General features: G+C 37.8%; 1 protein-coding gene across 2 annotated transcripts in view; it reads right to left on the bottom strand.

The window, feature by feature from the left end:
• Nucleotides 1–14,729, bottom strand: part of LOC117399626 (zinc finger CCCH domain-containing protein 3-like) — a 129,822-nt gene that overhangs the window by 16,959 nt on the left and 98,134 nt on the right. For both annotated transcript variants that reach the window (XM_033998919.3, XM_059023028.1), the window contains exons 10-11: nt 826–995; nt 519–703 (exon numbers count right to left, since the gene is read on the bottom strand). In XM_033998919.3, the coding sequence (XP_033854810.3) occupies nt 519–703; nt 826–995 (355 nt within the window). The remainder of the gene's footprint in view (nt 1–518; nt 704–825; nt 996–14,729) is intronic.

The following is a 14,729-nucleotide window of genomic DNA, read 5'->3' as shown; positions in this document are numbered from 1 at the left end:
CAGACCAGTTGTGTGCTGCTTCTGTCCATTACCACAGGCACCAACTCAAGCACTAATATTTTGAAAAAAACATACACAAAAAGCCTGCAAAGGGCGTATCGTTCGTGTGCAGGCCATTGCTTTTTTTGGGCCTCCCTTTTATCAATTTCAAAAGTACATTTCTGCTTTGGTGATGCATTAAAATTTAAATCCAGTTTGCTCATATACATTATGTTTGAGAACTTTCTGTAACATAACATTGTACCAAATATCACTTATTAAAATGAAAAACAGACATTTGCTATACCATGCGTTTCTTTCACAACTACACATTTGAGACCTATGTATCCAAGTATCAAAGCAGGTTCAATTCATGGAGTTATTTTGTTAGCTACTGTACAACCAACCAATGCCTATGTGTAGTTGAATCAAAACAGGATATACTGTTCCCAAGATATTAAGAGAATCAGGAGTCCTAAATTATGTGGAATAACTTTATGTAACAAATGATTAAGCACTGTTTCATCACAGCCCTGTACCTGTGTTATCGGCACTCTCCCCGGTAGGTTCCCCAGCCTTGCCCTCCCCTTCTGTAGGGGAGGAGCAGAGAGAGATGTACGAGGGCAGCTTCTCCAGTCTGGGGCAGGGGCCAGCTACCTCTGGTTCTGGCTCTACAGTACGGTCCTTTCCAGCCTCAGATCCAGGGGCGACCACAGCAACACAACTGGAGAAAAAGAAAACGTATAGAATGAGGCCTCAATCGAGTAATGTAAGAATAGGCAGAATGGTCCGAGAGGTTTATACTGTGATGCAATGATGGAGGGGGGGTCCAGCGTAGCCAATCACCTGTCCTGCTCCTGCTCCTGCTCGGTCTTGACTCTCTTGGGCACCCCTCTTGTCTCCGGTGCCTTGGCCGGCCTTTTGCGCTGACGATGCTGCAGTTTGCACTTGGATCCCAGAAGACAGGAGCCCGTCTTGGCAAAGTCTGGACAGAGCAGTGTGTGCTGCTTCTTACACTGAAATACAAGAGTGAGGAAATAAAGAGATGGGCAAGGACTCCAAATGCAAACATTAAAACATTAAATCGCTTAAATGTTTGAGGGCATTGCTTGACTTTATACAATTTTGTGCAATTAAATTCCTCCAGGCAGTTTCCTCCAGTTTGCAATTTATGCCGTCTTACTAATGTTTTGAATTTTAAGCTCTCTGTCTTTTTCAGCAATGCTATAAATTTAAAATGTGTTTATGTTATGATTGTAGTTTAATAGGGAGCACCTAGTGCAGCCACCTACTTACACATAAGTTAAACATATTTTATAACAGGGCAGGGATGGAAATAAGACTCCTATTCCATAGCAGTCTGATCCAGGGGCACATCTGAGCCTCTTATCTATACACTGTGGCTAATCCAACTCGTAGCAAAACCTGGAAGGGGTGAAACTACTATGCAATGGGAGTCTTATTTCCATCCCTGCAGGGTACAATGGACAGATTTTAATTTTAATTTTGTTCTCAAAGCTAATACAACCACATTGAATTACACACTGTACAGTACGCACACAATGATCCATGAGTGACTGCCAATTATTCTGTCCTCATACGATCAGTTTATAAGTGTCGGGTGTCACATTGCTAAAAGAAGGGTCACCCTATACATGTCATGGATTACTGTATTACAAATCACAAAAACTGTACTCATGAACTCTTACTAAATAAACAACTTTTTAGCTTTTTAACTTCAGAACGCTCCTGTTGGGATGACATCTGTGCACAGGATAATAAGACGAGCGTGAATTTTGACAGCTCCTCACAGTGGTTGATTTCTCATACCTGATTTATATTGTACATAGCGTCCTTAACTGAAAAGGTCAGGCACTGGACTATACATAACTGACAGTAGCTATAACACATGTAAGGTCATAAGTAGAGCTGTTTACTAAAATATTAATTTTTCATAACACCAGCTATTAGCTATGAAACATGTGAAGTCTAAACTTCAGTGGAGCACTATCAGTTACACCACATCACAAACTGCCCGTCACTCCAGGTAACAGGAAAGGTCAGTGCTGTGGGTTATTAGCAGTTAAAACACAAAAGTGCGAGAGATCCTTCATAGTTAAAACCCACCTTAAATTAAGAGAAGTGAAACCACCCTTTAGATGTAATGCAAAGCCGTTATTGAGCAGTCAAGTCACATACGACGTTTTAAGAGAAGGGGGCTAATATCGGCCATTGCAAACGACCATTTGAAAACACAGCCAATTAGAGAACCAGTTTTACTGCATGTCAGATCTATTACCATCCAATATGTCAGATCTATTAGGATTGCGTTATTATTAATTATGTCTGTGTTATCAGCAGTCTGGTCTTGGCAGGCAATGGTGTATAGCAGCACAAGTAACGACGATGGAATGCACAAAGTGGAATGTGTCAGTGTACAGCGACTAAAGAGGATTCCCAGCAGCAGTATATTATAAGGTAATATGTACAGTTGACCCTGTCTCTTATGGCTTTCTCATGGCCAATTTGGAAAGGGGGGCGGGGGGTGTAGGAATTGCAAAACAAACTGAGATGACACTTATACCTTAAGTCAACTATATATATATATCAGCTTATTATAAATCTTTAATTAAAAAAGAAGAATACAGTACATAGTTAATTCCATGCATGTCTTTAGAATTGTTATCAGCTGGTCGTCGACTGCAAACGAGACGACACTTATGGCAAAATAAGATGTAGTGGAATCTTCTGAAATCTGCCGGTTTGATTGACAGAGTGGCTTTGTGATGTATCATAGAAAAAAAAACTCCATGTCCCTTGTCATTTTTTACAAAGAAAGTTTTTACATCTTAAATTTTAACTTGGTTTAAAATTGCTTAATCTGCTCAGCATGTCTTTAGAACTGTACTTGAGAACCAAAAACTTGAAACCACCTCTGCAGGTAGTCTTGAGTGTGGTTCTAATTAAACCGCATACATCCCTGGACTGCTATATATATAAGCCCCTTTGAGACTGGCACTCCTACCCGGGTCCTGGCCCGAGTTCTGGCTACCGGGGTCACAATCCCGCATAGTGTGAAACCACATACCCGGGTCGACCCTAGCTCGACAGAATGCATAATGGGCGGTTGTAATTGTTACGTCCTCCAATCAGCCATGCCTGCATGAAGGTTTCACTTCTGCAAGGAACCTGCAAGCCATTTCTGTTTATTCACGATTTGTTAATTGAGACACACCATGAGCCGGATTTCTGCAGAGATGGCGCTGCGCGATTGCACTTGCTTATGTCATCCTAGGTTGTCCCGGCTTCTTCAAAAAGCAGTGTGAAACCACTTAGTCAACCTGCATCACACCGCATCGCGACCCGGGTAGGGTCTGACCCAGGTTCAGCATGCCAGTGTGAAACAGCAGGTATCAGGATCCCACTTGACACCACACACAAATGGTTTCACAGATCCTGATTAGCACTAGTCCGCTGTGACAGGGATGGCTTTGTGGTGACGTCAGGCCAGAAGCAGGAACAAAAACACTGACACTGCAGGTACGGTGCGATGGCACTAGCGCTGTTTTATTTTCAAATAAAAATAAAAGATTTAAACAAAAACCATACTTGCTCATTGAGCAAAAAAAAAAAAAAGATGTAAACAAAAACTAAAATCACAAACACCAAAACACACAGGTCAGGCTGGGCAGATTGCTCTCACTGACCCTATGTTTTTACTTTTTAAACTCACTCTGCTCGCTCTCGTTCTCTCCTCCGAACAACCCACCCAAAGCAGGGAGAGCTGCAGGCTTTTTAAACAGGTGACCATCTCCCGATTAGCAACAAATTAAGCACTTAATTAATTCGGGAGATGGCCACCTTCTACACAAGGTTTTTAATGTGGATGGGGCTTTCCCATCCGCACTGCCAAACAATACAAAAACACACGACTTTCGCCATCATATGTATATTTTTAAACTAACTACTGTCATATTTATAAAAATACATAAATTATAATAAAACAAAACAGATACAAAATAACACACACTAAAAACCGGGGCGGAGGGATTCCCCGTTCTAAAATAAATAAACAATACATTTTTAAATCATAATACAAAAGAAATACATTTTACAGCAGGTTTCTGCCCTGCCCCCTTTTCATGTGCAGGGCTTCCAGCCCTATCACCGTCACCAATGTATTTTCAGAAGAGAGATTGTTGCTTTTTTTGAAGCTTCAACCAAACTTATCTGCTTCCGTTTGCTCATTACTACCACTAAATAAACAGTACAATTCTATAAGCCTTAAATGTCTGTTTTGTGTCAACTGATAGCACGAGATTACATGTGAGTTCACCGAAATTTTGCAAACCAATGGTACGCAGTGTGTGTAACGTTTACACAGCTGCGGGCATCAGTGGGTAAGTACTTTTTTTTTTTTTAGGTAAGGTGATAACTGAAAGATTAGCAATTATGGACGTGTGGAAGAAATAAAGTTAATTTCACGTTTTAAGTTTTTACAAACTTTGCTTATCAAAAGTAAAGTGGAATACTGGCAATTATGTAACTTTGTAAAATAGATATTACATTTATACAGTCCTGTTGAACAAACAAATACACCCTACATTCAGGGTTAGAAACCCACCAGCCCTGCTGCACCCAGTCCTGGGTTTCACAACTCCCCTCAATGAAGTCTGTTATTGAAATGATCAGGAGCCAGGAGTTTAAGCAGGGTTACAACCTCACACCAGCCCTGCTGCACCCAGTCCTGGGTTTCAGAACTATCCATGTTTAGGTATATTATTGAAATGATCAGGAGCCAGGAGGTTGAGCAATCATGTAAATAATTAATTCCTGCCCTATAGCTGCATGAACAACTCCTATTAGTAAAGCTACAGACTCACACGTGAGATGTAATCACAGAAACAGCAGATTTACAAGGTGCCTGATACCTCGCACCTGGTCATTTTAAGAATATACCTAAACAAGGGGAACTGGGTGCAGGGCTAGTGTTTCCAACCCTGCATACATGACCTAAAACAGGAATTCAGAACATGAAGGAAAGGACTGAGTGAGACGCCAGGGAACGGTGTTACTATAGAGGAGCGGGGCGAGAAGGGACTGTCTGCTTGTTTCAAATTGACAGCCTCATTCTTGTGGAGATTCAATCCCTCCCACCTGCCAGGGCAGCTAATTATACACACAGGAGGGTGGGGGGAAAGGATGTCAGCCAACAAACAGGTTGAACCATAAAAAGCAAAAAGGATCCCGTTACCGGGAGCCACGTGTTGAAGTCACCTGATAAAAGCACCACAAACACACTGTGGGAAAAGAAAATAAGTACTTGAGACCCCTTTCCCCCAAAAGAAAGCAGGCTGCTGCCACTGCTACCCTCAGTAAACTTTACCATGGTAAATTTGCACAGAAATTTAGAAGTTTTCCTGTGTTATAGTTTGCATTTATAATAGTTTGCAATTTTCTTTTCAATGAGCTTTATTATCCTTTTCTGAGCTTTTCCATGCTTTTACTGTGCTTTATTAAACTTTGTTATGCTTTTACTATGGGAAGGATAGCTTGATCAAAGGTTTAAATAAATAACTAATGATACCTAATTCCAGCTGGACTAAATTGCACTTAATTTTCCTTCTGCGTGCGTGTCACTGTCTTCTATGTGTGTCTGTGAGCCTGTGTGTGTGTGAATGTGTGAGTGTACAAGCTTCCAAGTATCAGTGTGTCCTCTTCATTTGCACAAGCACCTATTCTTAGCTGGGTCATGTTGGAGGTGTGACTTGGGTCAGGGTAATGTTAACTTATGAACTGAATGACTTTCTCTCCGTTACACCTGCAACTACCTTGAGAAAACTACAGATCTACAATATTAAAAAGATTGAAGCCAACTAAACACTTTCATAAATCTTAGCTGTCGCGCACTTCCATTGACTGTTTAGGTCTCGAATGGGCCGTTGTGAAAGAGGGTAAATCCATTCTGGCGTTTTGAAAATATAAGCAGCCCCCAACAAATTCCTCAGAGTTCTGATGCATACTTGCATTGTTAAATTATTGTACACCAGATTGTTGTTTTACTTTAATAATAATAATAATAATAATAATAAAAATAATAATAATAATAATAATTATTATTATTATTATTATTATTATTTTTATTATTATTATTATTATTATTTTTACATTGTCACAAAACTATATACAGCTATATACAATCATCACTGGTTACAAATGGTGGTGACATCTACTGTCCGCTCTACAATGACAATATTTATGATCAATGGATTCTACCACCATGCATGAGCTCAGAGTTATAAATAACAATTGATACAGGATACGCAGGTTACTTCAAACACATCGTATTTTCATTGTACCTTATTTGTACAGTATCATATTGCGTTCCTTAACTATTATAAAACTGGTATCTAATGTGTAGGTTAGTGATCATATAATCATGCACAGCAAATCCTCTGGTACTTTTTTCTATAGACAGATCCTTGACTTAAGAATTAACTTAAAAAAATTAAAGAATCTTTACCGATGTGTTATGAAAATGCTTAAATGGCAACAACCACTCTAATTTCAGTGCCTGGGCACCGATGAAGCGATCTCTTTTCATTGTTGTGTCAAAGCAATAATATGCCGTGCGGAAATCAAATATTTTTTTCTGCGCCTCCAAGCAGTGTTGCCAATTTACCGAATTTCTTGCCAAATCTAGTGACTTTAAGGGCTGACTTGGCGAGATTTATTGTCAAAAGCAACTAGCTACAAATCTACAAATTTCAGAGATATAACATCGGTAAAACCTTTTGATTATCCTGTAGCAACATCCTTTTATAAGAATCACTGTCAGGGTAATTAAATGAAACCCAATAATGCCCTACTCCATTTGAATATGCAAGGAACTCCAATGCGTCCTTTGCTTAGCAAGGGGCTCAACAACCACGAGCCTGTTCCCAGGGGAGACCGGATTTCGCTTGACACCGCGCCGGCATGATCACCCCACCCCCCCCAGCGTTCCTGTACTTCCACATTTAGGACTACATGACTGCTCATGATATGGTTCTGTAACATCAGCAACACGTTTTGCAGAACAAGAAACAGTGATCTAAGATGTTGAACATTGTATGACTAAAGAAATGTGAAGTATAAAATGTAATTATGTACCGTTTTTTTCACCCCCTTCAATTTGCCGCTCTAGGCGGCTGCCTGTTCTGCTTATATGGTTACACCGGCCCTGCCCAGGAGCAACCCATATAAGAATTCCTACTGCAAAAACAAAAAGCATCAAAAACCTACACCACACTTTCCATTCCAGAGAAATATACTGAGCACCAAAAGAAACTTATCGCTACTATAACTATAACACATTTATTTAAAAAAAAAAAATAAGGTATATAAATGATGGACATTGATGGACATTGACAAAATGTTTTTGGTTTCTTTTTACTCACTCAATCATTCATCCTTGACCATGACACGCTTGAGTGATGATGATTGAAGCATATGCACTTAATCACCTAATTAGTGAGACAGCTGATTGGACACTGGATATGGAGTGTTTTCAGCTGTTGAATTGCAAGCTTGAATAAAAGCAATAAAGAAAATCACAGAAAAAAACAATATGCCACGTCTCTCAAGAGAGCAGCGCCTTCGTGCAATCGGCATGTTGGAGGCTGGACTAGGGCAGCGTACTGTGGCTTGTTGTCTTGGGTACTCGCAGCCAGCAATTTCAAACCTGGCGAGATGATATAACCAGACACACTCTGTCAATGACAGGCCACGAACTGGGAGACCAAGAGTCACAACACCTGCCCAAGTTTGTCATTTTTCAAACACATCTAGTGAATTTTATCCAAATATAAAAGTGATACGTTTCTTTTGATGCTCAAATATAAGTGATACGTTTCTTTTGATGCTCAGTATACATTTGAGAGAATGCGAGAAAACATGCACATTTTCCATACAAAAAGACCAACAAAGTCCAATAAATTATGTCAGGAATATTGGTCAGGAAACAGAGAAAAAGGTAACTGTGAAATGATTCAGAAAGTAGTATATCCTCCTTGACCTAAGCTGTGAACCACACAGTTTTCTGGTGCCAATGGAAGTACTGTCAAGAGAAGATCACACGAGAAAAATAAAAGCTTATTGTAATAACTGTATCATCGGTTAAAAATGCTTTAAATAAAACCGGTACCTGTAGGATTTTCCAAACCCATAATGCCCACTAGGGGGCACTGCCCAGACAATCCCCAACAGTGCCATTAATATTCTCAAACCGATAGCCATACTGTCAATGTGTTTTTCTCCTTTTAAAATTACTGTTTGTTGTCTTTCTTTAGAGTACATCATTCCACTAGAGACAGCGTTCTATATTTTAAACTTTTTACAGCCTTAAATAAAAAGTTAGCCATGGAATACAAGTATCATAGGAACATTATAACGCAACGGTGATGATGGGACATGTGAAGTATATTATATAACTACATAGTGCATCATTCTAAATTAATAAAAAAATTGAAGCATTTAGATTCAGTGCGGTTTAGCTGAAACTGTCACACAACAGATTTGTTTACATGCAGATTAAACCAAATACCCAAAGGAGGTCGCAAACTAGTGTAACAAATATTATTAAGGTTCCAACAGAGTAAATAACCCTATAGTATTTCAAACACAATACTTATTTTGGCATAGACAACGCACCAGGTGCCTGGCATGCACCCTGTGCAGCACACATGACTGAGCTGCCTTGCATAACGTGCACGTCTTGTATACTACCCTATCCAAAACACTATAGTGTACCATATAGAATACTACTATCCGAATATTACAAGGACAGTGTGAAGGAGACACTTCACAAAGAGAGTGGGGAAGGTATGAAATGGGCTACCGAAACACGTTGTTAATGCTGAATCATTAGGATCCTTTAAGATCCAATATAAGTATACTCCACACCAAGTTGCATGAAATTCTCCAAAAAATTTGAGGGAGCGTTACAGTAATTTATTCACTTTCCCCAAAGAATATACTTAATAGTAGATTAGCCCTTTTTGCACCATGAAAGAAGCTATGCTGTGGATACCAATGTATACTTTAACATCAAAGAAAAGGGAGGCTATCTCCCTAACTAGTCAGCAGCCATAGGTACTTGTCAGAAATCGCACATACTACTATATATATATATATATATACAGTACATACACACATATATATATATATATATAGTACATACACACACACACACATATATATATATATATATATATATATATATATATATATATATATATATATATATATATATATATATATATATATATATATATATATGCTCTGAGCACACTCTTAAACCCAGGGGAGACGTTTAAGGAGGACAGAGATGTTCAAAACTCCTGCAAGTGGTTTTGTTCATGCACTGGGCGTGCTATAAGTCCAGACAACTTTTTAATAAATCAAGAAAATCACACTCATTAATTTGAAGTTTTAACAAATCAGAGTAGTAGTAGTGCTCTTTCAGTTTATTAAATGTTTTAAAAATTGATCAAGTGTTGCAAGCCACTTTGGATCCCTGCTAATAGGCAGCCTGGTCGTTTCCAGTGCCTTTACCGGTTTAACAGCATTAGTACTTCAATACAGTAATACACATGGTTATCACATGCTTAGCCTTCAGGCTATAAAATGCAAAAAGCTAAAGCACCCACCGCTACATTCTAGAACATTCAATATATCACTCTCAACAGCTAAAATATAAATATTACAGCAATGCATCCAATATAAGAGAGATATTAAATTCAAACATATGCTTACCTTCTATTATATGGAAGAGCAGTGTAGGATATATGAAAAATAAAAACTTCTTCAAAAGGCAGAGACTTGACTTCCACCAAACGGCAATCCGTTTTTCAGAGATCCTCAGAGCATGGACAACACAACTTTGTAGTTAGCAAGTCGCGTAATATTTGACTGGGGATTTACCTTGGTTTTTATTGGATTTTCCCTCCATTGAACATATCAGGAGTCCCAATTAAATCTGATCATCAATCTGCCTTGACAGTTCTTATCTTTGAGTTAATGATATATTCTAGAAGGATCTAGTCAACTATTTTTTAAAACTAATTGAAGTTGCTCAGCAACCTTCAAAATTAATTGGATATAACTTCTTTCCAAAAATATTGGAACATGATCTCAAAGCTTCTTTTTTTTCAACCCCTCCTTTTTCTTAAAAAAGTCAGGTGAATCACAGTTCACAGGGTCTTGCTACAAAAGTATATATGTGTATTTAAAGAGATGCTATTTTATATATATATATATATATATATATATATATATATATATATATATATATATATATATATATATATATATATATAATCATCTTTCTGTGTGATTATATTAACCTGAGTAATATATTTCCTCTGAGCAACATCTCATCACCTTTTCAGTTTAGTTTACTTTTATATACAGGTATGTTAAAGTGTGGAACAAAAAGACTGTAGGGGTTTATGACAAGCCTTTGAATAATATAGATAATATAATATAATATAGATAATATAGAATGGTTAGTTCAGTTATTCAGTTATTTCCATTTCAATTTAAGCTATAATAAAACATGTTAAATATAATAGCCTTATATTAACTTGTACCATGCTTGGACCAAGCCTGACCTCTCTCTCTGTTTGTAAAAGTTGCCTGCACAAGCAGGTTTCCACACACCTTGTTTACTTGCCAAGACTAGTGTTTTAATTAATATGAAACTCCACTGTAAGCAAATTCACCGCATGAAGTCATTTTTTGGCCGATTCAAGAGACACCTGGACCGGTATCTTTTCAGATAACAAGAAAAAGCTTACATCCTAACTTTTATAGCTCAGCTCTCATTATTTTCTTATAATATAATGAGATACATACTCCTGTCTTTCTTAAAGCACCTTCCGTTGGTTATAATTTAAGGTTGGCAAATCCGACTTTTAAGAGCCAACACCGAATCCTGCTTTGAGGTGCCAAAGACCGCTTTATTTTTTGAAGGTCTAATGCCCTTCCAGAATTCTACTGTGTGTGTGAGACAAACATTTAATTAATTCTTTCACTTTTAAACTCTACAATTTCCCTGTAAATAAACACCTCTGTTTATTACTGCAGTAAAACCATTATAGAAACTAAACATTTATATTATTTAGTTTAATTGATATTGTAATGTCTAAAAGACTTTTTGTTTAGTTGGAGAAACTGAACTAATTCTTAAATTGATTAAATTAAATGAACATTATCACAAATGTGTCTTAACAATATTTGCAATATTATCAACGCCATGCTTATGTTATAATAAACTTTTAATATGTTCTTTCAACAGTTTAACTTTAAATGGCATTATAAGATGTATTTCTAATTAAGTTATTCAGTATAACAGTTGCTCCTAGAAATTGTAATATTTTACTCCATTGATAAATCTTTTAATGGAAGGTCCAGTTATTTATATCTAAATACAGGTTATCATTAATATATTAGAATGCCATAGTGTTATAGTGACTGAACTAAGTCTGACCTTCACTGTTAATACAAAATCCAGTTAAAGCAGGTTGATTAATATGAAACACTATCGTAAGCATATTCCAATACTCATTATTTCAAACCAATATCTAACTTAACGTTTTAACACGTCTATGCTTTCTGTTCCCATCTCTTCCTGCCAGGTTCTAATTCATTTCTGTTATATATAGGAAATTATTATTGTAATATAAACTCCTATCTTCTGTTATCCGAAAGGTATTTCGTTCATTAATATTAACGAGATTGCTCATTATAGAGAGGATCTTGGCTTTTAAATCACTGACCAGCAAAAAAAACCCTGCTACACTGGCCAAAACCACCGAGTCATTTCCAACACTGCTTTTACTACAGGCAGGTGAGGACGAGGTTACAAATCGGTTCACTGTATATGTAAAGTTACAGTTTATACTTCAATATAGCAATCTCTAATAAACTGCAATTCTATTTTACTTCATTGCTATACACAGAAGGCAAGAGGCTAATTTTTAATTAAGCACCTGCTTAGTAGCAAATGCAACCTTGAATATTAAAACTTAGGACTGCTCATACATTTACTTAATGTTATTATTTTAGGTTTCTTATTTATTTAAATACTTGTGTTTTTTCTTACTATAATCAAACCTAGTTCAATAGCTTCTAGCATATTAACTGTGCTCCACAGATTCTACCATTCTGCTCTCGCTGGATAAGAATTTTTGAGACTCTGAGTCTAATTAAAAAATATGCTTTTACCTGATAAGGGAGGTTTGGAACTTTCAGCAGGTCAGTCTGACCTTCAATGCAATGAACTCCTTCACACAGGCCGTGCACAGATCTGCTAATAATATTCTCAATGGTTGTATATTCTTTAAAACACATTTGAGTCATTACAATATTTGTTGCAGTTTCACAAATGTTTCTATCCCATAGATCAGCCTGCTTTCAGTAGCTGTGACAGTCTTGGGTCAGTTTCTGTTCTCAGTGAGTCAGTTTCTGCTCACGGGTATGGGTGACAGTCTGTCACCTGACCTGCAAAAACTTAAATCTTGTTATCTGGACTCCCATCTCTGCATTCTCATTGCAACCGAGGCCTTCCATGCAAAAGGATCTAATGACTTACAGCACAAAAGGGACGTGCCAGAACCATCTGTGACATACTGAAAAGCTTGTTTGTAGCACAACAGATATCACCCAGTTGGGAAATTCTTTAGGTAACACCATCTCCAGAGGTCTACCTGTGGATGGGACTCAAGCCAAAGCCAGCCCCAACCCAGCTGATCCTTTACTACTTCTCTGGGTACACCTACAGTACTAAAGCTATCGATGGGAAACTCACCAGTGCTCTACCAACACTTAAAGACTATGTTGCTTCCAATGTACTTTTTTTACATTGGCCATATTATTTTATGGTGCCTGTACTCATTCTGAGTGGCTTGGAATGAAATTGTTCTTCATCCCCAGGCGTGTGCAATTTGTATCGGCCGACGCCCCAGTCAACAAGACTTGTGTGACGGACAACACGTTTTGGCGTTATACTTTGCCCATCGGACAAGTAGTTTTTATTTATTTATTTTTCCTATGTTCGTTCTGTTGCTAGAAAGACATTCCAGGTATAGTTCTGCAGAAGTATAGCACCTACATACAAACATTTTAAAGAGTGTCTACGTCCCACCCCACAACTTTGAATGGAATGAGGAAGGAATCAGTGCCAAGCAGTTAGGATTCTCCAGACAAGCTCAAAGCAAGTTAAAAGGCAGATTTAGAGAAAAAAATGATAACTCAACTTTGGAGGAACAACAGAACCCAGAACCAATCTGAATCAATGCACACACCTTACAACAGTCAGGGAAGTTTTAATAAAAATGGCATTTGAAGTTACAGTACTTGCTTTCTAATATCATCCTGGAATTTAGCAGATCATTCACTGTCCTGGTTATTTTCAAATTCCTGGTGATTGAAAGCACTCAGTCAAGTATCAGGGCGACTGTGTTTACAAGCTAAAGTCGGATTGAATTGCGCTTCTCACACACACCACTCAGAATACAGCTGTACTCATTTGCAACAGCCTTTTTACTGTGAAACAAAGCTGTGTATGAAAATGTAAATTACTTTCTTAAGGCCGGATAAAAGGCTGCTTTTTTTCCATTTTTTTCCCCTCTAAGACCAGAAATGCCAACGGTAGCGCTTAATGCTTTGTGAATTAAAACACTAACACAAGACCCACATTATTCAAAATTGAGCTGCAACAGACAGTGTGTCCCTAGAGGACAGCGAGAAGCCTCTTCCTTTGCAAAAAGAAACATTGTTTGAACAATTAAAAAGATGATTTATTCTGCCTGCCTTGGGTCACCACCACAGACTTGCCAACCTTTTAAAAATAATAAAATGATAGATCAAAGCCGGAGTAGAGGACCAGCAGCCAGGGAAGTCCAGGACAGCGCACACTCATTACAGCTTTGTTTTAAATAAAAAGACCTCAACATATGCACTATCCTACATTCTGCTGACCTAATGTTAACATTTTTACCATCATTATGATCTTAACTGTCTCAGCCTCTCAGGACTACAGTTCAGGACCTTACAAATAATCTGACATTCTTTATAGTCAAGAGAGGATCTGGTTGAAATACAGAAAATAAATTCATTGGCAACCTGTTATGGTGTAAATGTAATTTGCTTTAATGTGTTACTGTTTACATTCACATCAGAACATTAAAAAATGTATGAGCACTCATCCGATTTCTAGGAGCTGATTGGTCCCAAAACTCTTGACTTTCCCAAGGGCCACAATGTCCCTTTGGTACTATAGTGACCAGAAGAGGACACAGTATTGTAAGTGTGGTAACATACAAGTAAATACAAGAATAGGGCAATCATGTAGAAACTAGATCACCGTGACATACTGTATACGGACCTGTATGCACTTTTAAATTGTGACACACTCTACTGACACAGACAGGTTCCTCCATATATCTCCAGAATATTACATTACAATATCAATACAGAAAATAATATTGAGCTCCATTTTCACCGTGTTATAATGAAGAGACCAGCCCATTGTAACCAGGTTTAGAGAAGTGAATTTGCTCTAGTAACTATTACATTGAAACTTGTATTTGCTTAACTATGGCTCCCAACTACAGCGCTACAAAGGGGGAGCACTGTATCATTAAACTGGTTGTCTGTAGTTGTCACTGGACATTTCTATGTTACTAGTAAACTCACTTGAAATTACC

Source organism: Acipenser ruthenus, chromosome 4, assembly GCF_902713425.1.
Source record: "Acipenser ruthenus chromosome 4, fAciRut3.2 maternal haplotype, whole genome shotgun sequence".
Taxonomy (NCBI): Eukaryota; Metazoa; Chordata; class Actinopteri; order Acipenseriformes; family Acipenseridae; genus Acipenser; species Acipenser ruthenus.
Note: the sequence above shows the minus strand (reverse complement) of the source record. Positions and strands in the feature narration are given on the sequence as shown.